The 24802-nt window shown below is 48.3% G+C and overlaps 1 protein-coding gene across 2 annotated transcripts in view; it reads right to left on the bottom strand.

Moving 5' to 3' along the window:
* Positions 1-24802, bottom strand: part of LOC142581362 (lysosomal alpha-mannosidase-like) — a 636884-nt gene that overhangs the window by 64805 nt on the left and 547277 nt on the right. For both annotated transcript variants that reach the window (XM_075691205.1, XM_075691204.1), the window contains one exon: positions 8720-8869. In XM_075691205.1, the coding sequence (XP_075547320.1) occupies positions 8720-8869 (150 nt within the window). The remainder of the gene's footprint in view (positions 1-8719; positions 8870-24802) is intronic.

Here is a 24802-nt window from a genome sequence, read left to right as displayed (position 1 = left end):
GCCTCCAGGTTTCTGCCCCTTAAGTGAGTATTGGTAAGAACCAGCTGTTATAAGCTTTTCTCTTGAGGGATAATGGCAACCTGCTGTTCATGATCTGAGAATGCCTGCCAAACGCACCCCAGCCCATTCTTATTCTTCTGATTATTTCAGTCTCATGATCCGGATCCGCAGTCACTACCTGTCCTAAGTAGATGTATTCCCTTACCACTTCCAGTGCCTCGCTACCTATTGTAAACTGCTGTTCTTTTCCGAGACTGTTAAACACTACTAGTAATGTTTAACAGTAAAGAACAGCATAAACATTCAAAATTATTCCCGGTCCCTCCGACACCGCGGCTCGCACAGGCGTTGCTTTTTGACATGAAACCCAATGAGGGTGGCATTTGGACGAGGTGGTTAGGCATATTGGAATGAGTTTTTGCTGTGATAGCCAGACACAACAGAAGCAAAAAAAGAGACACTGGACACATGAAGCAGTTCGCACGCACTTGAAAATGATATTTCTGTCGGGCCACTACATCTTTACGCAGGCCTTGAACTTGCGCCAATGTCAGAACACGGGAGGGGACAAATTAACTTGCGGCTCGTGTGTTTAGGCTCGGAAAATAGACTTCGTTCCGCAACGAGGGCCTAGTTCCTAGACGCTGGAGAAGCACCGACTTTTCCCCCACACCACCGCAGCACACTGTCCGCAGACGTGCACTGTCAGGGAGACGCGCTTTCCATTGGCGTTCGTCCCGCGTCTTTCTAGTGTCCTTGTCATTCAGAGTTAAAAAAACATTCGAACAGAAAATGCAATCAATCAATCAATCAATCAATCAATCAATCAATCAATCAATCAATCAATCAATCAATCGATCGATCGATCGATCGATCGATCGATCGCATGTGGTATAGGGGGCGAGCTCCACCACTGGAAAAGCTGCGCTGCCATTGGCGTGACATGGTATGAGGGATCACGTGGACACAGCGGCCACGTCCACTGCTCCGGGAGCGCCGAAGCAAGCTGAAAACAACAGTTTGAAGTCTCACCTTCGCTGCGCATCTGATTGAGTGGGAAGTTTTTCCGCTTCGGTTGTCTGCTTGACAACACTTGAAAGCAGTATAATATGTAGTGGCTGCCTTTGAAGGCGTTCAACATGTTAGGCTACTGCTCAGTACTGCAGTGCCGGACGTACTCAACGGAGCTGGGTGTCAGCCTTTACACATACCCACAGGAAAAGAAGCTGAGTAAAGCTTAGATCGCGAAGCTTAGATCCGGCAAGCAGCCATCGGCTACAACTCGGGTGTGCAGCAAGCACTTCCTCAAGGAAGATTTCTGCTACGGCATCGGGGCTGCGATGTTCAGTGAGTAGCAAAAAGCGCGCGCGCTGCCCGACTAATGATATGAAGCTCTGGTCTGATGCTAGATACTGACAAGTTGACTGGAATGGAAAGAGAATGGTAAGAAGCACATTAAAAGAAAGGGCATGGCGTATGCTCATGTTTGTGTTGGCACCAAATAATGAATGTACTTGATTAAGAAAAAAAAAAGTAGCGGGAAATTGCTGGCTGAGAAGACAGATAAACATACACTGCGATGCAACTTGAGAAATAATGATATTGAAACGTCCAATAATTTAGAAGAAACGAAAAAAAAAGATTGAATCGTCCTGACGGCACATCAAAAGTTGCCGTAGGCGTCGAAGTCCCTAGTTAAAACGAAGTTATTTTCGAACAGCTCTGATAGCGTCCACGCATCAATGGTGGCATATGCACGGTAAAATGCTCATATGCTGCGGTCTAAAGCTCCTGGCACGGTCCGAAAACGTGCTCGCAGCGAAAGCGAAATATTGCGCGCGGACATGCAGCAGACACGCAGTCGGTCGCTGCGAACCTGTGCAATCGCTGCATTGAGGCTTCATTCTGTTATGCTCCATTTCGTTACACAGACAGCCCACTACAAGAACAATTTCACATAGTTTCCTCTCAGCCCCCGATTGCCTACGTTTCATGCAAGAAACCGGTTCGGAGGACTCCATCGCGGCGACCGCGCGCAGTGGCTGTTCACTGTACGCATTCGGTAAAGGGATAGCGTCTGTGAATGATTCTGTGGTTTCTGTTTGCCCTTGGATCATTATTTTGACAGTAAAAAGTTCTGTCGTTTCGAGATTGCCTACAGAGATGTCCAGCAGGGCTCGGGCGTCGTGTTTTCATTGAACGCCGACAGCCAAACCTATGAGGAGCGTGCCGCGTTATCCCTCATACTACGCCAGCGAGGTCCTTCCGACAGATGACGACTCCGTAAGTCCTCGCCGCCAATATTTCGTTATGAGGGAAAACCGCTGTATGAACTTCACTGCCTTTATTTATATTCATGGCTCTAAGTTATAGAGCACCAGCACCTACGTGCACAGAAGGCCTCCATACCGACAATTCTGACGTGACGTCAACGTCGCCGTGTTTGTCGAGCCAGCTAACCATCGTGTCCTGTTACTGACGCCATTGCAATCGCAAATGAGCAGTTCATTACTGGCGTTACCTTAACGCAGTATCACACCTGCGCTGTAGCGCATCTGCGCCGTAATGAACAAAATTTAGACACTTGTTGAATAAAATTGGAAGTACTCGAAGACAGTATTATTCTCGGGCCCATGAATGTTAGCCTGTGCCCTGAATTTGCGTCATTGCCAGCAAATACAAGGGAGGGGGAAATCAACTTGTAGCTCATGTGTTTAGGTTGAAGATATACGCTGCGCCGTAACGAGGCCTCAGCTCCTCGATGCCGAAACGCTGAGGGCGCAGCACGTTTCGAGCCTGTTCCCAGCCCACCGTTTGCCGACGCGCGCTGTCAGGGCGGCACGCTCCTTTCCCCCAGGTTCAACGCGATTTGCATGGCCTGCCCATTCGTAATGCGGACGCTAATGAACCTCGTTAGCGGCGCCCAAGGATAGCATCCGTTCACACTCACTCGCTCCTTCGCAAACATTCTCTCGTACGCTGGCTGTTGGAGCGAACGTTTGTTGCGAAAACAGAGCATGCCGGGAAAAAAAAAATGCTGAGTGGAGTCATTTAAATTAGTCCGGCCTCGTCCGTGCCTTCGCATTTGTGCAGTTGCGTAGGGAAACTAAGGGTAAACCAAAACAGCATATTTCTTTCCTTCGTTATTTCTTTCGCGCAAAAGCTTGCCGCTGTGTCGGCATCGCCTGCCGGAGTCTGCTCGTTCGAGTGAGCTTACTTTTGAGCATGCGTTCGCGTATGGGCCCGACATCAATACCACCGATTTTTCCTGTTCAGTGCCTTGCGCAGCTTCTAATTAACGACTCCACCTGAACCCTCAGCGGTTGTCCTGTTGAAAAACGACGGCAACTACTTGTAAATACGCGCGCAGCCATTACCAATACTACAAGTACACCGGGTGTTCAAAATTAAGCTTTACGGTTTTCCTAATATTAGGCACTCGCAGGCACACGAAGACCACCAGTGCAAATAAGTTATGTGGCCAAAGGGACACAAAGTGAGATGATAGTTATCGCTGTCAGCAGCCCAATTAACTAAAATTGAATAATTAAGTGTTTATTGACTGCAGTAAGTGTGTATGTTTGTATTGAAAAGTTAGAGGCAATCGTGTTTCTACACAGTTATCATTCGGAATAATTTTTCTAGGATGTCTGTGCTCCTAGATATTCGACTCCAAATTTTCATGATCCGTTCGCATGATTACGCATGCAAGAGAGTTAGGATTGGCGCAAAGCTCCTCCCTTATGTGACGCGACTGTCACGTGCGGCGTTTAGTCTGACAACAAAGCACCTCAATCTAAGTACACGGGTGTTTCCGCATTTCACCCCCATCGAAATGCGGCCGCCGTGGCCGGGATTCGATCCCGCGACCTCGTGCTCAGCAGCCCAACACCATAGCCACTGAGCAACGACGGCGGGTCATGGCACATAAAGCAAACGACACTCCGTGGGGAGAAATGCACATGCAAATCAATGTGTTTTGCCATGGTTTTAAAGCGCTCACAGTTTTTGGTGACATTTTAACGTGAAGCTTGCTTGCCTGCTTCCCAAGAAATCTACTTTGGCTACCACACAAGAAATCTGGCTGCGCCCCCCCCCCTACAAAAAAAGAAAGGAACCAGTACATCAAAACTCATGCTTTAGTCGTGCTCGAAGCGTGCGCAAAATGACGCGTCTAACTGCCTCGCCCCACGTGCGGCTAGCTGCATTAGCCATAGCATATACTTTCGTCACTTCATTGCGTCAATTCAGTGGAACCGCTGGTTCAAGCACCTGACTCGCAAACGATGATATGAAACCTCACTAGAGGAAGTTTTTTTTTCTCTTCTACTACTGAGGAGGCATTCTGTGATGACATCAACCGAAGGCACTACGTGGACATCCATTTGTGAATTCTATAATGGCTAGTGCCATTAAAACAAAGACGTGGCGAAACACGATTGGACTGAGACCTGCTGAAATCGGCTAGGCGGACACAAACGGCAAGCAGCGTGCGAAAAGCGAATAAAATAATGTAAACCTTTCAAATCCGAGGCACAAGACGCCGATCGCCCAGAACATCTGAGAAGTGCCGTTTCCTTCATGTATTTGAGAGAAATTAGCGCTAATCGATCAGCCGACCATAGAGCCATGCGGCAGCTACATTGTCCCTACAAGCGACGGACCAAATGACTATACAAACAGCGATTCACGGTGCAGTTTCTGGAGATCTGCTTTCCTGGAATCCGGTGTGTCCTCCAAGAATGACAGTAAGACAACTAAGAGCAGGCAACTGAGTTAGCATTATTATTCTGGTTAACCCCAGCCAGCTATGACCAGCGGGGCGGTACTATGACCAGCTACTACCATAGAGCGCCGTCAAGCTTCACTTCAAATCTTCGGTACTTTTAGCCAGTAAAGACCAATGTTTGGACCACTCATGAGGATGTTGCTCTTTTGTGAAGAATTTTCTTAATTACCACTTCAGAACTTCAGGTGAATTCTCACCAGGCTCAGCGGCAAACGTTGGTTGTAAAGTACCGTCCACGCATCGTTCTACCACAAGAATTTAAAAAAAAATGAATGGTTTGGCAGTAGAAAATTAACGAAATGTTCCGACACCATGATGATAGGAGGCGAGCTACCCTGCCAGCATAAGGGACTCTCCGATTGCTTCTACCAGCGTCCGCAAGCGACATTCCTCTTCTGCCGTTATGGAAGGAGCGCACACGTGACGTTTAGTCACGACACCTGTCTCCTCCTTTTTCTTGTTTCCCTATCCCTGCTGGGCGACGAATTTCCAGGCGCGGTTCTTCGCGCTGTGTTTCACGGGAATGCCCGAGTTGTTCGCATTGCTGCCGACTGCGTTTTTTTTAAGCGATAACTTTCTATGGCTCCTCCCCAAACTTAGCGGTTTGTACGTTTCTGGCCGATTATGGGGGGAGAACGAAATTGGGCCACTGTCTGGACCACTGCCCACTGTCTTGACGAGCAGACTCCATTGGCAACTGAATATGTGCCAGAATAGGCAACTTGCTGCTGTCTTGCTGTCTCGCGCTGCACTTAGCACAACCTTTCACCCCCTAATCAAGAATCTTTCTCTCTCTCTCTGGCCGATTATGGGAGGATAAAGAACTTGGGCCACAGCCTGGACCACTGCCCACTGTCTTGCCGAGCAGACTTCAACTGAATATGTGCCTGAATAGACAACTTGCTGCTGTCTTGTTGTTTCGCCTAGTAGACAACTGGGGCCGCTAAATATGTGCACACTGGTTATGTGCCGAAACAGACAACTTCGGCACTGCCTTTGTCATATCGGTATGAGCCCAGTCAATAACGGAGTCGGCAATGCGAGCTTGACATCCATGCGAGAACACGCCACGAAATGAGGGAGACACCTCTCGCTTACAGTTTCTGAGCGAATTGGTTCAAAAGCACAGTTGCCACATTTTATTCATTTATGAATATCCAATGGAATAGGAAAATAAAACGAGCAAGAACACCAATTATTTAATATGCCCACTGCTTGTGTTTTATTTGAGCTGACAATCGCACATCTTCTATGTATCCACCAACGTTATTGTATGGAGAGGCAGGTGTGTTGTACCGCACAAGAGATACTGAACAGCAGGCCACTGTGGACAGCGGTCACAATGGACGGATGCGCTAAAGGCAGAGAGAGCGCTGGTTCGCTACGTGAGGTCGACGAGGCTGCGAGATTAACTACAACATAGACGTAAGTGCCGCCTCGGAATTTTATGCGCCCATTCCAGTAGCAAAGCGGAATTTTATTTTTGTCTGGTTAACATTACTGTCTTCCTCTATTTCTGTATCTCTCTCCGCACCACTCGGTATACACAATTGGGTATGTGCCACTTTGATTGTGCCTATTCTTGGATCATAACCTAGAATGGTCATGTACCACTATGACGCAAGGGGTACGTAAGCCTTAAACGTATTTAGGTATGTGTCGTACTTATGATTGCATGCAATTCTCATTCACATTCTACCCTCGACAAGCATGATACATCATCTCAGTCTTTGTGAAACAGACAGCTAATAGCTACACGTGACTATGCTGTGCTCGTGTAATCCGCTGCTATTGGTGACCGCACTAGCTCAAACAAGCTTCGCGCCATTCAGATGCCAACATTGCGTTGTATTTGCGTGTTTTTCTTTCCGCAAGCAGCCAAACAAACGTGTTGTGAAAGATACATACCAGACAGGTATTCGCGTTATCTCCACGACCAGAGGGAGACGAATTGAACGAGTGTTACTCTCCTTCGCACAGAACTAAACATTTTCGAATACGAATCTCAGTCAGTGCGGACAAGAGCGCGTGCGCGTCGACAGTGTGCGGTCTCAGCTATAGACGAAACTGAATCACAAACCACTTATAGATGGAAGCTCGGGATCCCTTTTGCCGTGCGCTCTGTCGCCATCGTGGCTTTTCTCAAAAGAAACGCCGGTCGATGCGGTGAATTCAATTTCACAGCCGTATGCTCTCCTAAATGAGTAGGATTTTTTTTCCTTCCTTTATTTTTTCTCGAAGAGCTTGATATTCTTCACTTATGACATTTGTGGCCACTGAACGGAAACACATAACTTATACGTGCTCGGCTTCTGCTGCTGGTGCAGTTTTCGCACTTTCTTTTCAGCACCTGCGAGTATCCAAAATTGGGCTGGCTCAAATCATACATCTTGAAAGAGAACGGCAGACTAACGAGGGTGAACTGACAGGGATGGCCAGCAGATGACGTGACCTGAAAGTCGTAGGCGGATCTTGAGCTGGCGCTGTTCCTTTTGACGGGTATCATACTCTAAATATTCACCATACTGCTGCGTAAGTCTCCCTCAGGCATTTGCTTCCCTGACTCTCCTCGTGTGATTTTAAAACCTTCGTAAGGTTACTCAAACAGTGAACAGGAGACGAAGCGGACAAAACGAACTCATTCAGTTCACCTTGTTACTCAGCAGCTCATATCGTCGGTAATATCGTCGGTACATTTCGTAACCCGATATTCATCATTGAGGTCGCCGTCGGTCGCTCTGCTGAGAGAGATGCCTTGTATAGGAACCGCAGACCTCGCAGCGACACCGCACGACGTCTCGAGAATGGGGTCGCACAAATGCTCTATTGACACCTTTCTCCCACTTGTGGTCTGCACCGGCGCCAGTCTGTTTTAAACTGGTGCCACGGTAAGCAAATATAACAATAAATAGGTAGATTCTGACTCTGCTATTGTCAACTGTCAGTCAGCATTCAGCAATTGTAAACCAAGTCTTCTCTGCTCCTAGAACACTATAAGGAGCTCCTATTGCCCTCCATTGTGCATTACGGAACACACATTACATATAGCTAGCCAGCAGCACATTGAAAGGAAGTTCAGAAAGCTTCCTTTGTCGTAGATTGTGTATGACAGGCAGCTCCAAACAAAGTGCATGGAAATCACGGACCCACAGTAGCAGCGACGAATTCCTTGTGCAGCCACTGCGCCAGCCATTGGTCAGGGTTGTCAAGAAAAAAAAAATAAAGTGCCCGTGCCCTGCAGTGAAGACAGCAGGACATTTTCTGTCGCGGGAAGGCGCACGGGTATCCGAGGTGCTCTTGGTGGATACTCCCCCCCCCCCCCCCCCCCCCCCGACATCGGTTGTACGGGACGCGTCTACTAATCAGGACGCTGTTCGCGCTCATCAAGGGAAAAAGAGCTGCGCTGTGACTTGCGAGATTTATTTTCGAACCTGCCGGGATAGCTTCTGTGCCTCTGGAAATGCTCTTGGCGCGAATGCCGCAGCCGCCACAGGTTGCTCGTTGCGCTAAATGCGGACGTGTAGGGATTTCTAGGGCGTGATTTTCTAGTTGCATACGGAACCCAATAACCGCGATGACAATGAGCATCTATTTTCCCTACCACATTCACTGGCTTCTGCCAATGCCAAAGGGGGCAAGAGAGCCGGGACCAAATTAAGAAAGCTTTTCGTTCGTAAGGGCAATTTTTCATTGGCTGTTCACCTTCGCTAATAATATGTACAGCATCAGGATTGACTGGTATTTACTCTTACGAACAATTCTACCGTAACTGCTTTTTGTGAATACGGGCCGAGATGGGTAAACTTTAATGCATCAGTGCACAAATAGGCGGACGAATTACTATGAACCACAGTCTGTTCAATCGTGCGCCGAAACAGGTCGAGAGTGCGAGACGAAGAAGCGTGCATGGAAGTCGAAAGTGAGACTCACCTTCTTCGATTAGGGCGCGTACCGAGGCCTGCTTTTCTGGCGTCTGCTCCTCCCACCAGCGGGTGAAGAAAGCCATCTCGACGTAGATAAATCGTCGGTCCGGCTTCGCCTCCAGCTCCGCGACCACCGAGTCCAAGATCGTACGCACGTCTGTCCAGGAAAAAAAGTATAGGAAAAATTCACCGACGATTACGACACTCCCTCATGTGAATTTTGAGCGCAGCTCTATACGCGTTTTCATTTCGCGATACATTGGCTGGCGCGGGCAATCTGTCTCGTACGGCACGTTGCAAACGGAGCGAAGTGTGACGCGACTTCCCACTCGTGGGAACGCGTGGGCGCGATTCACAGCAGGCGCCTAAGACCGACCTCCGCTCATGCAGCGCTTTGTTTCCATACAGACGACGGGCTACCCTGGCGCCATCACGTAGCCATCGTTGCCGCAAAGCCCGTCTTGCGCAGCACTACGCTTTTCTTCTCACGCTTTCTTTGGTATTGCCGTCTGCCCAGCCTTTCCTCCTTCCCTCAAGAACCCCTTTCTCTCATTTCCTGCTGGGCTCCGCCTCCGCTTTCTCCACTCGCTGCGCTCGTCCGCTCGGTTACGAGGGAAAACGCCGACGCTTGCCGCAGGAACGATCGCCTAAGAGCTGCTCTCCAAAATAAAAATAAATAAAAAGTAAAAGAGATGCATCTCACCTAGTCACCAAATTCTTGTAAGCGCGAAAAGCTTTTCCAAGCGCTACGCTTGGTGTGCGGGCTATTTTCAATGTTGTTTCGTGGAGACGGTCATTTCCTTCGAAAAAAACGTTCAAGCACTTAAAATAAGTAGCACGCAAATATAAGAGAAGTAAAATACATGCATTAATGAAAAGAAATCGTAAGCGTTGCGATCCGCGATAGCATTCGCAGTATCATCGCGCATGCAAACATGCGCGCGCCGCACGAACACGCTATACGTCAGAAATGCCTCCCCTGCTAAATCTCGAACCCAATACGTTCATTTGTTTGCGTATGTCATGAATGTAACAAAAAACTATATTTGCAACGACTTTGTTCTACATATCTGCTTATGCGAAGGTGTATACTGAAGTTCTCTCTCCCTGTTTTTCGGGAACTACTTCTAATGCGTTGCACTTGTAGAAAACGTCAGGAGATGGCGCTACCAGAGCTGCTGTTGCCGTCAGCGGTGTTTCGGTTTCAGTAAACAGCGATCCCATACGCGAGCGCAGAGCCGAGCAGTCTCCCAGAGGGACGGAGACGTTCTAACACAATACCTGACCCTTTTTTTTTCTTTCACCTGAACAGGACCTTAAAGAACAGCCTGGAGCAGGCAGCGTAATTTTGCTCGTTGAACTCGATTATTCGCGCAGGAGGGCATACTTTTACACGAAATCAAAACGGATTGTTGAATAATTAACAAATTTTCACAAATACACTTTTGCACTAATTGCATAAAAGCACGCATTGAAAAGTTAATTACGCATTGGAGCCCGTGAATTCGCAAGACATGTCCACGTAGAAGGAATTCTGAGGCCGCGGCATCAGCTTCGTAATATCCGTTCCTAAAGTTAGCTACAATATGCATTGGTGTTGGAGTTACATTTGTCATTCACAACTTAAAAACGCGTTCTGTAAAAAAAAAAGGAAAAGAAAAAAGAAAGAAAGAAAGCTGATGTTCCTCTTTCAAGGAAGCCTGTCTCAAAATTCGCGCATTTCAATATTCGTTCCAAGTGGGACGTGCCTTGGGCATTTATATACATGAATATAGCGGCTGAAACATGCTCCCTAAATTGACTAGTTAAAAACGCATTTGGAAAATTCTGCTAATTATATAATTATTTACTGTCATTTCTATTGCAGGTAGCGTCTGCCTCGCTAAGTAATCTACTTCGGGAAATACAATTGCGCCTTCTGCTTGAAGCGCATTTTAAAGATTTTGTTCCCCTAAAAGAGAGAGAGAGAGAGAGAGAGAAGGCCAGGTATTTAGGTACATGCAAGTTTTCAGTGGCCTGTGTATCAACGGCCTTTCGTCAATCAGTCAATCATCTCAACTTCCTTAAGCGCAGTAGAGGTACTTAAATCGGCAGTGGCGCCAAAAATAAGGTCGTTTATTGTCCTCACAGCTCCAAAACTAAAGCTACGAAGTCAAAGGAAATAACATCCACTTCGGAACCACGACTTTGATAAGTTATCAGCTTTTCTGCTCATCAGGCGCGCGTTTCAGCGCCTGGAGCCGAACCGTCGGCGCAGTTCTTCCATCGTTTGGTATGTTACCCCTCTCGAACCCCCGTATTCTCATCCTTGACGCTAAATAACGCAGAGGAAATGATCGAGTCGAGCACCACTTGCGTCATTTCCCTCTTGCACTCGTAGTTGGCGTCGATTTTCGCACTTCATCGCCCTTGGGCGAAATTGTGTCTCCCGGCAGAACAAAAGGCGGAAAGCGGCGGATGGCAATCGCCTTGGATTGCATCCGGGAGCAACTGCCACCAGCGTTCGCCAATGGAAGTCGCTTTTTCACCCTTTCACGGGCAGCAGAAGCAACAGGGAATCGGAGAGCAGCCATCTTTAAAGCCAGGCTACTCGCTGGCGGTAAAACTTTAAGCCGCACCCGATCGAAACCTCCCAAAGGCGCACGACTCTCTCTTACTGGAAAAAAAAAAACAAAACAAAAAAACAGTATTAGGACGCCTTCATCGCGAGACTACCCGCCTGGCGCAAGTCAGGCGCCGATATTCTTCAGTGAACTCGAATATCGCGGGTTGCAAAGGATGCAAGATGCCGTAGTTTTCAGCCACACTGTTTTTTTCTCTTCATCATCTATTTTATGCGACGTGCAAACAATATGCTTGCCATTCTTCTAGAGTTAAGATAAATAATAATAATATTTGGGGTTTTACGTGCCAAAACCACTTTCTGATTATGAGGCACGCCGTAGTGGAGGACTCCGGAAATTTTGACCACCTGGGGTTCTTTAACGTGCACCTAAATCGAAGCACACGGCTGTTTTCGCATTTCGCCCCCATCGAAATGCGGCCGCCGTGGCCGGGATTCGATCCCGCGACCTCGTGCTCAGCAGCCCAACACCATAGAGAGTTTAAGATCACCGCCGCTGTATTATAGCAGGTTGGACTTGAGACTGGCGGTGACTAAGCAGCAGTACCATTTTGCTATAAGATGAATTTTTGTGTCCAGCGCGTCATGAATCATGGGAACAAAAACGAACTTGTCGCTTTGCAGGCGTTCACTCAAAGTATATATGTGTGCGTGATAACCAAAGCAGATGAAAATGGAAGAAACACAATAAAGCCTACCCTTGGCTCAGGGCTAATGCGAACTTATATTCGCTTGTCACTCATTTAAGGGAGATTTTTCAACATGCTTATTGTGGTTTCGAGACGCGAAAAACTCGAATAGAGCATCAGCGGTGCTTCAGAGAGCAAACTACCGCGCTTCCTTAAGGAAGTTACTTATCTCAATCATAATGCGGACGTTGGCTTCCGCTTAGTACATGTGGCTAAGCTTTTGCTGTGTCATGCATAAGCGAAAAGACAAAACTACCTAAGTCGTCGCGACAGGTAAACTAAGAGCATGAAATAAAGACATGCGTAAGCAAGAGACAGAGAAAGACTTTAATGAGAGCCGGATGTATTGCCCTAGTGAAAAGCCTGACATGCCACTCCAGATGATTAGGGTGAAATATAATATAAAAATTAATAATATAGAAGGAAGGAATGACGAGAGCAAGATCCCTGGTACAACACATGTAGCCTCCGTGACCCATGCAGTTAAATTTGGATGACATCGTCAGTTCTATTCATCAGGCTCCTGATTCCCGTTTTCATAAGTATCAGAGACTGCGAGCACGATGTCAAGCAAGCTCTCTTTGTCCTCTGCGGTTTCACGTAGCGTTCATGAAATTACGCCTTTTTTTTTCCTCTCCCTCTCACTGGTATCCGATGACTGACAGTCGTGCATCATACGCGCGTGACTGAAACGAGAAAATCATGCAAGCCTGTCTCAGCGGTTGCACTCGCCTCAGCGTGCAAACACTCTTCGATGCGATATAGAACAGTCACGATACAGTTCGCTTTAATACAAATAGACGGTTTGAAGGCACTCTTCTCCAAATGATATATAGCTGCCGGGAGTGCTTATCGACGGCCAAGTCATGGCGTTGCGTCTTGTACGCGCTTTCTCGCGTGTGTGGGCGCACCTATTTTTCAAAGTTTCTTTTCTCCCATTTTCGGATCCATTTATCTCCTCTACCCTACACAGGATGGTAAGCCCGAACTAGTTCTGGTTATTCCATCTGTCTTGCCGTACCATTGTTCACTTTTTCTTAAACCGTTTACGCACTCCATCTGTTTCTTTTTTCTTTTTGTCAAAAAGAGGACCCATTGTAAGAAAAAGAGCAGCACACAGAGAATAAGAGTGAGGGTATATTTTGCTCCAGTAGCGCTGTTGAAGATTCGAATAAGTCGTGGTAGCCCTGCGCCACTCTTGCGCTGTCTTGTCTCAGCAACCGGACTATTAAAGCCGCGGTAAAGCCAACCTAAGCGGCCAGAAGTGCAGAAAGCGTACCTTTATTTGTGACAGAGCGCACAAATCTGAGGCTGCAATATAATAGGTATATATAAACCATGGGTATGCGTACTGATGGTAGTAAAAGAGGAGACCCAGCAAATAACGCGCACGGTACCGCTTCGAGCCGCGTAGAAGTGGGCGCGCGAAAGGGCCTTAGGCAGTTCACTAACACCGCATCCTTTTCGCTCCGAAAAGCGGCCCCGCACTGAAGCTCTCATGAGCGGAATATATCCGTGCGGTGAAGTAAAAAAATAAAGAATGGCCACAACTGTAACGCAAAATAGGTGCATTACACGGTCGATTTGCTTGACAAAGAGACGAGAAGCAAGGCGGGGGTGCACGCACGCAGTGCGAGTCAGAGTGCCTGCTGTGTCGGCGCACAGAGACAGACACCTTCGCATTTTCGCTGGCGCAAAGGCCAGGCGCTTCTGATGCACCAAGCGAATCGAAGGATTCCGCTCGCTTCATTGCAGAGCTGAAATTGTGCGGATATAGCCACATCTTCGCCATAAATCGCATTCTCTTTCGGTAAACGCACGTAGTTTTTACGAACGCTTCCTAGAGCCTTCCTTCTTTCACATCGTCGACGCAGGTGTTCGACGTAGTGGAGATTCACCACAATCTCCTTTCTTCGAGTTCATCCGTCTATTCCACCTCGGCGCGTCGGACCGCTGCTTGGCGCTTTAAAAATCACTCGGCAGCAGCTCGAGACTTGGCGCTTCCAAGTGAGGACTAAGCCGGCAAGTTTCTCTTCCCCCGTGGTTGCCCTTTACCACTGTCAACTGACTCTTCTTTTTTACTGCGATAGCAATTATATGGACACTCCAGGCGCATTTGTGCCGTCGGCGTCGCTGTGATGCTCCGTATAAAGTACACGGTCGATAAAGCGTCGCCGCGCGTCTTAATATGTGCGAGTGAAAGCACGTGAGGGAAGCGAGCGATCGCGGCTCAATCTGGCGCGCGCAAAGGAAGAAAGCGGAGAGCAAACGCGCCGTCTCCCGCCGCGCGAAAGGTCGTGGGGGGATCGGAAGGAGGGAGGGAGCGCGGGCGGCATTGTGCTCCGGCAGCAACTGCGCATTTCGTGACCGGACGCAAGGGGAACTGACAACCACAGTTCAATCTCGCGCGCCATATATGGAGGAAAGCGGGGAGGCAGCACAAGTGGGAGAGGGGGCGGAGGGCGGCTTCGGCTCTGCCAACAAGTGCGTACTTTGCATGGCCGCGTGCGATCGCGTGTGCCGTATCTCGAAAGGGAGCTCCAGACGGCTCATACCACTGCGCGCGCAGCGTTCTCGGCGCTCTTGCGTTGAAGCGATAGACCGCACGATCGTCACTTCGTTCGCTGCAGGCTGCAGCGCTTGCTCACACCAGCGTTTTGACAGCGAGCGTCCGCGCTCATCCAGTGTGATGTGTTCAAGTTTGCTTGTGCGCGCTGACACTATGATCGTTATTTCATTTAGTAAGCGTATGTTTCCAAGTTTATACGGCCGATAAAACTATTACCCGTACTTCGTATAGCTGTCTAGGCGGTGGTGGTGGTGGTGGTTTTGAAGCAGGCAGCCTAGCATGCATAGCCGGCGATTGTTCCGCCTGAGCCTCCTATGAGTGTCACTATGTGCGTCAGCAGGTTTCAAAGAGCCCCGTGTCTAACATGAAGACAATCAGCAGTCGTTGAACTCTTTTCCTGATTGCCGCGGGCCCTCCGGGGAAAACGACGTCTTCAAAGGTCCTGTGCGAAAGACCATTCTTTTGAAGGCTTTCGATCATCGCTTTTCTTTCTGTGTCGAACTGCAGGCATAGCCAAATGAAATGTTCGATGTCACCGATATCACCACAAAAAGCACAGAGCTAGGAAGCGCATCCTTCAGTCTTGAATAACCAAGCCTTAATTAAGGCCAAACCTCAATAGCTGCGTCAGCAATGCCTGAGATGCCAAAAGACGGAGTGGAAGAGACTCCGCTTCATTACTAACCTTCTTTTTTGAAGCCGCTTGAGGAACTCCTATCGCCAGGCGAAGTCCCTTTCTGTGCACTGCCTCCAAGCGCTCCAATTGGCTCGGGGATAGTGATATCAGCGGCAGCTAATAGAGAATGCGGCTTGTTATCACAGCCACGTTCAGTTTTAACATGGACATAGGACTGTTTTCCCAGCGTACACCTCCAATGCGACGAAGTGCGTTGACCTTTGCACTGATCCGGCCTCAACACTTTCAACTGCGCGTCGCCAGAGTAGCTTGCTGTCGATGGTGATGCCCAGGAATCGAACACTAGTTGCACGGCGAGTTGCATGGCCCCTTATATTCAGCGTCAGGCGTGTTGACTTACGCCTCACTGCCAGGAAAATCATGAAGGCAGACTTTTTCGCTGATAAAGATATGCCAACCGTTGATAAGTGGCGTTCGATGACGGAGATTGCACCCTTGCCTATCTGGCCCAAGCGTTTGTGTTGGTGCCCCAGATCCAGATGCAGATGTAATCATCGTAGATGGACATTTTAACTGCCGTGCAACCTACCTCCAGCGCTTCTGAAAGGCTGGCCATGACAACGTTAAAAAGCAAGAGAGATAGGACACTTCCTTGTGGGACACCGAGGGAAATGCGTCGCTTTTCGCTCATTATGTTTCCGAGCTTAACCTGGACACATTGATCCCTAAACATACGTGGACAAATCGAAGAGCATTTCCAGAGACACCCACGGTTTGGAGTCCGTTGATGATGCCTGTATGAAGCGCACAGTCGTATGCTTTGGCAAAGTCCACAAAGATGGCGAGTGTCGAAAGGCCGTCGTCGCGATGGTGCTTGATATGGTTTAGGAAGCCCGAGACACTGTCCTGGGCCCTCAACCATGGATTAAATCCGGTCATAAACGATGTAAGTCAACTTTTTTGCTCAAGATACCAAGTTAACCTCGTACCATATTAGTTTTTCCATCAACTTTGATGCGCATGATGTTAGCGATATCGGCCGATACGAGGCCGGGTTCGCAGGATCCTTTCCAGACTTGAGCACTGGCACCACCCATGCTGTCTTCCACGCTTCTGGGATCTCTCCTGTGCTCCAGACGCGATTAAATATGTCCGGAAGGGCTCGTCTTCGCTCGTATAGCAGATTTGTCAGCATCTGAATGCTGATTAAATCGGAACCCACAGTAAAGCCTCTTCAGCTCATTAGGGGATTCATCCAACGCTTCTCTGTATGTGCCCCAGCATGTCAATGTACAGAATTGTCTACCAGGAGTCTGAAATCCGATTATGTTTGTGAAGATCGGGAGATGGTCTCTGCCTATCTTGTCCGGGGCCGTTGTCGATGATACCAAAATTTCTGTAGAGTGTAACACGAGGTCTGCGGCACTCCATGAATCTGGTGGCCTGGAGAAAGTCGGTTTGCCATTGTTCGTCACACGTAAGTCAGCATCGTCCGAGGCAGCGACAAGCTCCTTGCCTCGAGAATCTACAATCTTATCCCCCAAAGCGAATGATGTGCGTTAAGCTCGCCACAGATTAGTCTAGGAGAGGAGCAACGACTGGAAAGGTCCTTTAGAAACGCCTCCATGGAGACCTTCTTTCGTGGACTTATATACATCGACACCGCACTGTGTTTTCGGTTTCCTAGGCACACTTGCCCAGCGGCGACTTCCAAATAGGTGGAACAAAGGTGTTGCACTGGTAAGGTACTGTGAGGTATTTCTCGCCTGATGTATATAATTGAACTTCCATTTGCAAATGACGGTATACTCTGATTGTCGTGTCTGATGTAACCTGGGATCATCCTTCCATTTGGGAGACCGGCCTCCGAGAGGAATAGAGTTGGTATAGGGACGTCTCGAAAAAAAAAAGGCTAAGTTCGCACAGACGCTGCAGAATACTGGCGCAGTTCCATTGCATAATTGAGGGCACTTTTGAACGGTGGAATGGACCTTTAAAACTTCTTTCTGGGCGAGTTGGTGCATACCTGATTTCAAAATTGTTTCGTCTTTGTTATTTTGTGGATGCATGTGTTAGCGCTGTAACAATTTTCAAATCAAGGAATGGACCAGGTGGGCGAAAAATTGCCATTATGCGTCTACTAATCGTACGTGGAAGTAGAGCAGAATATTACTGACTCAAGAACCAGCACGGCTTCCAGCACATCCTTCGTTGAACCCACAGGCATCTCCGCGACGTGTGAGCGTAGTGCCGTGAACAAAGCGCGTATCACATGTTGGCAGTTTTCCTGCTGAGTGCTTCCAAGCGGTACTTGAGGTCGATTCACTGCGGCTGCATAGGTGGTTTTGCGGACTCTTTTGGAACATGTTCTACAGCGGCGTTGACCATTTTCGTTGGCTAAATTACTTCTTTTGTCGGTATCATAAGAAGCCAAGAACCAAAGACACCAAGGACAACACTTGTAAATTACTTGTAAATAAAGAAATTATAAATTAATGGAATTGAAAGTGGTCGAGAAAACTTGCTGCAGGTGGAGAACGATCCCACGTCTTCTCATTACGCGTGCGATGCTCAACAAATTGAGCTCCCGCTGTGCCGTCCTCCCATACACTTTCTCGGGTAGTTATGTGTTACCACTAGAACTAACCCTGGGAGTGTTAGCCAGCGCCACCACTCACAAACCTTGGCGGCGGATCTAGAACATCCTTTCTGCCGAAGGCGTCACGAGTACGTGATCGTTTTCGGTGAAGGCAACTGTTCAATAAACTCACAGAGCTACCTGAAGGCATCAATGTTGCCGGGTTCGAGATCCTCGTTATGTAATGAACGAGAATCGCTCTTCTGTCAATATGAGACGCGGGAAATTAGGTGCCTACTCTGTTTCCAAACCACTTAGTTGTGGCGCGCTGGACGTCTTCTTGTTGTTCCATGGTGCACTTGCATATTTGGACTCAAGACAATTGATTATTCCTTCGCTGAGCAGCTGTCCGTGCAGGACATCGGCCGTAGCTAGCTGGGTGGTCGCTAACGCGGTTTGCACGCACAAAACTGTATTTACTTACACACGTCTTAAAATTACGAGGCACCCTACAGCGCTTAAATCTTGTAATAGTTGGGGTCGGGCATGAAAAGGGGTAGCTGGCCCATGCCGTCGTCCGGCTCATCCACGCTAAGGAGAGAGAGTGAGTGACAAAAGGGGAGGACAGAAAGGGAGGTTAGCCAGTGTAAGTACCGGCTGGCTACCCTGTGCTGGAGAAAGGGGTAAAGGGAATAAAAGGAGAAAGAAGAAAAAAATTTGAAAAATTCACACAGTAACGCAATGCTACGCGCTACAACATTCAAAGACGATCGCGCAATTCCCAAGCCCTTAAAAACTTCAGCAGAGCCCTTAAGTCATTGAGTGCCGAAACCCGTCTGGAAAAGTGTCCTATAACTTTTCTTCTGTGAAGGGGCGATTGTCCAGTTTTTCGAGCGCGGTCACGAGCACTTTTCTTGACATATGGTAACGGGGACAGTCGCAGAGGAGGTACTCGATCGTCCCCTTGCTGCCGCAGGTGTCGCAAGTAGGGCTGTCGGCCATTCCAATGCGGAAGAAATAGTAGTTCGTGAATGCCACGCCGAGCCACAAGCATCACAGAAGTGTTGCTTCCGCTCGTGGTAACCCTGGTGGAAGACGGAGTTGCAGACGTGGATCCAACTTGAGGAGACGTGCATTCGCGAATTCACTGGTGTCCTACAGAGTCTGCGTAAGCTCGCTTGCAAGGGAGCGAAGACTTGTGGCTGCATCTGTTGTTGACAGTGGTATTGGTACAATATGGGCACAATCGTGGGCCGATCGGGCAGCGTCATCCGCACTGTGATTACCCGAAATTCCACAGTGACCACGCTAAGGACGTTGTTGAAGGGAGGCACGTGTTATCATCGAGAACAAGGAGTACTGTGTTTATTTGTAATATCTACATGAAGAGTGGAGAAGGTTACATCGCATCATTCTAGGATGACTGAACTGAAGCACACCCCGAGGAGCCAAAAACGTCTGCTTAAACACCCTTTGTCCTCCCTAGATCCCTAGGCCAGGGAAACTGCCGTCCAACCTTCCTCCAATCGGAGCATCCAAAGTCGTCGAAGGACCTGCGTTGAGGGCGAGGGTTCACGCACTCACTCCCGCACCTTTGTTCACTGCACACACAGAAAGGAGGGGAGCTTTTCAGACAGGGGTTGTCACGTTTAACTCATGTTGGCGCGTCTTGGTACCTGGGATGACGCCGCAGTTAGCTGGGGAGTCTGTCAAACAAGCGCGGCGGTTACCGGAGTCCGTGAGGGAACGCTTTAGAACACCCATTCCAGGAGTTTTCTTGCTCACATTTGTCCGTGAAGGCGACAGTGAAATAACTAACAATAATCGGTCCGCCAAACGGATCTCGCCTTCCTGGAGCCGGTAGTCTGTCCGTGGGGGACGCATTGTCAGCTTCACGAAGCGATTCGTCGCAGTGGGGTAGAAGAGGCTAGAAGGTCACTACCCCCGCTGGCCAATCGTAGCAATCACTGCTCCGCACGACAGCACTTAGCTACGTGTCCGAAGCACTGGCAGTGAAAACAGCGTGGTTATGTCTCCACGTGGTCGAGTAGCTCGTGTCTGGTAAGACCAAGGTTAATCTTCTGCGGGCGTTCAGAATTTGGAGCAAAGGTGAGAACCGGAGTCAGTGCGCCTTGACTACCGTTCAGATGACAAGGTTCCTGATGATACTTCCTGATGTCTCAAGTAGGTGAGCAGCTCTTCATCCGAGTACCATTTTGGGACTGTAACAATAGACGTGTTTTTCATATAACTGTGCGGGAAACGGGCACATATGCCTATGCCGCCGAATATTCTTGGTCTATAGAAGGACGTTAGCTTGACCTTTTGTCTCTACATCCAAGAACAATGCTCCCTGCGCTGTGAAACGGCTCTTGACTGGGGCTACACTGACAATCGTTTCAATCTCAGAGTATAGGACAATAGGGATCACTTGCCTTAAATCACCTCTTTCGGATGCTGCAGTGATGAACACTGGAATGCCCACCGAATGGCCACCGAATGCCCGCTGCCTTTACGCTGGCGCACCATTCGGAAGCCAGCCTCGTCCATATCTAGGTCTGAAAGGTTCGCCTCGTCGTGGTCCCCGATGATTGTTGACTCGTCCTCAGATTCTTCAGTGTCTTGTCGTTTGCAGTCAGGCAGGCTTGTACAAACCAGCCGGCGTTTCTGACCGAGTGTCACCCCTTGGGAGGTCATGGCGGAGTGCTCGTTGGTACCAGATTGGGTTCTTCTAGCAACCTGTGAGGCGGCGGGTGGCGCAGCACCCGTCGGTTTCCTACACGGAAGGTATCTTTTCGAGTCGTCCGTTGTCTTGGAACAGTTCCGACCATTAAGATGACCGATAAATAACGATAAATACAGGCAGAGCTACTTAGACGGGCAGCAGCAACTTCGTCGTCGATGCTTCGCCTTTCGGACGAAACTGCGACTATTTTTATTAGCGTCTAAGAAAGAAGACCATTCTCCTACGTCAGGATTGCCATTATTGTCCACATTAGCGTGACTGAACGAAGTTAGTATTTTGCCATTGTAAATTGTTAACTCCACAAGGGTGGTTTGAAACGCGATTTTATCAACGGGATCTTTCGAGAGAGCGAGAGAGAAACTTTTATTGTCTTAAACGATTTGCATGCAATGGTTGGAGCCCCTTTAGTCCAAGGCCCCGCAAACCTCGGCCGCCCGCTTGACCTGTCTTATGAAGGACTGTGTGTCCCGCCAGGTCTGAGCTGGTTAGCTGTACCTCCGATTGCTCCATTGTGTGGTTTGTTTTATAAGACGGGTGTGTTTCACAGTCCCAAGTAATGTGTTGTAGCGAGTGGGGAACATGGCATTTTGTAATTTAACGTGGAGGAATACCGCGGTCTGAATTTTGCGCCAGCTGGCGGCTTCCTCTCCACTGAGTTGTGGGTGAGGGAGTTGAGGGGGGGGGGGGTATTTTTTTCTGGTTGCACGCTGATGAGCGAGAATCTCCCGGACATTCGTTGGATTGGGGTTATTACAGTGGCTACTTGGGACCATCCCGGTCGAGTAGGCCCGGTTAATAATAGCTCGGGCTAGCGAATCGGCCAGTTCGTTCCCCTCAAGGCCTGTATGACCTGGACACCATAGGATCCGGTGATGATGGGCGAATTTCGTCGGTATTATTGAGTGACATGTTTTGGTCACGTGGTCCCTGACAAGCAGGCGACATGCTTCTTGTGAGTCTGTTATTATGGTGACGCTCTTTTGCGTGCGTTTCGCGTGAGCGAGGGCCACTGCCACGGAGAAAGTTTCGGAAAGTTTCTTTTTTTTTTGTGTTTTTTAGCGTTTTCCTCTCTATCATCTTTCTAACCCCTATCTCCCATCCCCAGTGCAGGGTAGCAAACCGGAGACTGATATCGGGTAAACCTCCCTGCCTTTCCTCTTCATTTTCCCTCTCTCTCTCTCGGAAAGTGGCAGGTGCTGAAAATAGGAAACGACAGTGAGCTGAACCAGAATGTAATGTTTGTTTTGCTGCCTTACTCTGGGAAAGAAAGAAAAACAAGAAAAACAAGAAGAAGGGAAATAAGCAAGAGCGCACAAGTGAATTGAGGCCACAACAACAAGTGAAAGCATAGCTGAAGCTCCAAGAGCGGCCACGCAGGCCAGTCGACCTCACGAAACGCAGGTGCGCTTTCGTCGGCTTCTGCCGCAACGAGTGGAAGAAAGAACACTTCAGAATTTTCTGCTGCCCACAAGAGCCCGTGATCGCAACGATTTAGCACAGTCAGGCGGAGCCGACTGTGTGCACGGTGCAGGCCATCTTCAGTAAGCGCAGGTGATATATCGTTTTTGTCATAAGGAAACCGGTCTCATTAAGCGACAACGGCAACATTAATTAGTCTTGAGTTCATTCCGGCAGGCGCAACAATGTGCCTTTGTCGGCTGCTCTCAGACAAAGCTTGTACTTCTATCACCCCCTCCCAACGCCGTAACAGTCATGCGGTTCCGGGAATAAGGCACATAGTCCATCGTACCGATAATAGCCGAGAGAGAAAGGAATAAAAAATGTGAAAAAAAAAACATGGAAAGAAAGGCGAGCGCTAAAGACGGCGATATATAAGAAGGAAGAAAGCTGAAAGCTGTATCTGTGGTGAAGGACGAACATTACCGCTGAAAGCTAACGACAAAGAAGGTTTTAACTGAAACTTTGCGCCACCATAGACAAATCTGTTCAATTCTACCTGCCTTGTCGATTTATTTAGTGAACTGAAAAATTCTAACGATGCGTAATAGCACATTTTTGCAAATGAGTAAGGTTAGTGGGAGATCAAATGAAGAAATTGTGAAGTTGCAATAAAGCTGATCTGGTGACAAAGGTGAAGCTTCTTGCGTATACAGAATGACTGTGGTGCGAGTTCTGTATTACGGAACTCCAATTTGACAACAAGATACTGAATAAAGTATTGTAAAGTTCAATGCCAATAACATCAACGCCCTAAGATTAAAAAATAATCATAAAGTGAGATAAAAGGATACCCACACTCCCGCTAATGCATTCACTGTGGGAGCAAATAAGGAATACAGTAGTTAAAGCGGCGAAGCAGACAATAAATATGTTAGCATTCTCAGATTGTTTCCCCTATATCGCACGGCCATTACAACATGGACGTAAAAGTCCTTTATAAGCACATGCAACACATTAAACTTCTATTATTAAAAAAAACAGTTTTAAAGATACTTTTCATGTGACAGGAAAAACTGCAGCTTGATTAAGCCCGGCGATCGAGGCCGGCGATTGGTCCGCCTGAGCGTGTCTTTCATTGCTACTGGGGTATTCACCATCTGTCGAACAGTTCAGTGTGTCTTAGAAATGTGAGAATACGTGTTTTTTCTTGTTTTTTAAAGGTTTGTATCTCAGACGCCAACTGCTACAGCACATTCTGCTGCCCACAGGACTTCAAACGGTATTATAGTGCACTGTTAAGTTGTGCACCATTCCGTACGTCTAGGCTGCTACTACCGGCTGCTTCGCAAGGAAGCCAAGGCATTGTCAGGCTTTTCCAAATCATTTCTCCCATTGCATTTGGCTTCCCTCCTTTTCTTTAAAATAATGTATACCTGAACTTCAAAATTCGTATGTAGGACTACATGCACTGCTCGCAGGATAGACGCATAGTTCTGTGCGCTCGGCAGAGCAGTTCAATAGCAGTTCAATCAAAACCCAAACGTCTTAACGCAGCACAGTGCCTATAGTCACTCAACGTAAAGTCAGCCGCGTCGCGCTTGCGCGCCTCTCGGGTCGGCATGAAGCGAGAGCGGCTCACGGTCTGATACGCTGCGCGAAGAACGAGAGGCGAATGGGGCCCGGCGGCGCAGAGACGCCCGAAGGCGGAACAGACGGGATGTCACGGAGGAAATGAGGTCTCTGCCTTCGGGCTCATTGTGTTGCAGACAGGTTCAACCATTGGCTCATACAGAGCCCCTACCAGCACTTCTCCTTTCCATGTTACTCGAGACGTCTGCACCACAAATTGTTTCTCGTCGCGTTTCCACCGGTAGCTTCGCTCTTTATTCCCTTTGTCCCCCCCCCCTCCTCCCCCGTCTCTCTACGAGCAGCCTTCGGGAACCAGGAGCTCGAGGAGCAGCGAATATTAGGATACCTTTTCGGCTTTAAATGATTACAACGGAACCAGGCTCTGTAATTGTGGGAACGTAAATTACAGTCCTTTCTTGTGCCCAAAAGTAAGTAAGTAAAACAAAAAAGGAGGAACAAGGATGGAACGGTTAGAACGAGTGACGTTACGGTGTAAAGCCAATCAGCACATTGAAAATAAACGTTCCAAATATTAATGATACGATTTCTGACATTTTTCCTTCGTAATGCCGCTTAACGTCGTGGAAGTTGTTTCCCACACTTCCGTGGTTTTGCGGACAGAAAGCCAGCTTTCTTAGAAATTTCCAGCAGGACGAATAAACCAAACGAAGAAGCAAGAACGGAAGGCAGCAAAGAAAGAAAGAAAGAAAGAAAGAAAGAAAGAAAGAAAGAAAGAAAGAAAGAAACGACAGAGAGAAACGGCCGGTAGCCTTTATTTTAGTGGCGCAATACATCAATCCTAGCCTAGCTTTCTATATCGCAGCTTTTGGACCCCTCTAACGCCTCTTTTGGACATTTTGTCGGATGATGTTCTTATTTATGTCCCGGATTCCACCGCAGTAGCCATCGGATTGCTCCGTGGGTCAGGCATCGCACCCAATGTGTCGTGCAAAGATGCGGGAGAAATTCTTTCGCCGACGGGTCAATGTTTTAGCACGAAGCTCGAGCTCGCAGAGAAGCTTCGCCTCATTTCTGCATTTCTGTGCCTCTCGATACTTTTGCAATTGAGAAAGAGCCGCGAGAACAAAAAAATCGCTCGCTGCATGGGTGTAAAAATAAAAAATGCTAGTTGCGCATGTACACGTACGCATATATTTGTAACTTAAGTCAACTACAAAGGCAAAACAGAGTAAAAGAGATGGGAAAAATGGGGGCCTG

Source organism: Dermacentor variabilis, chromosome 1 (assembly GCF_050947875.1).
Source record: "Dermacentor variabilis isolate Ectoservices chromosome 1, ASM5094787v1, whole genome shotgun sequence".
NCBI classification, from domain to species: Eukaryota; Metazoa; Arthropoda; class Arachnida; order Ixodida; family Ixodidae; genus Dermacentor; species Dermacentor variabilis.
This window is presented reverse-complemented; position numbering and strand designations above follow the sequence as displayed.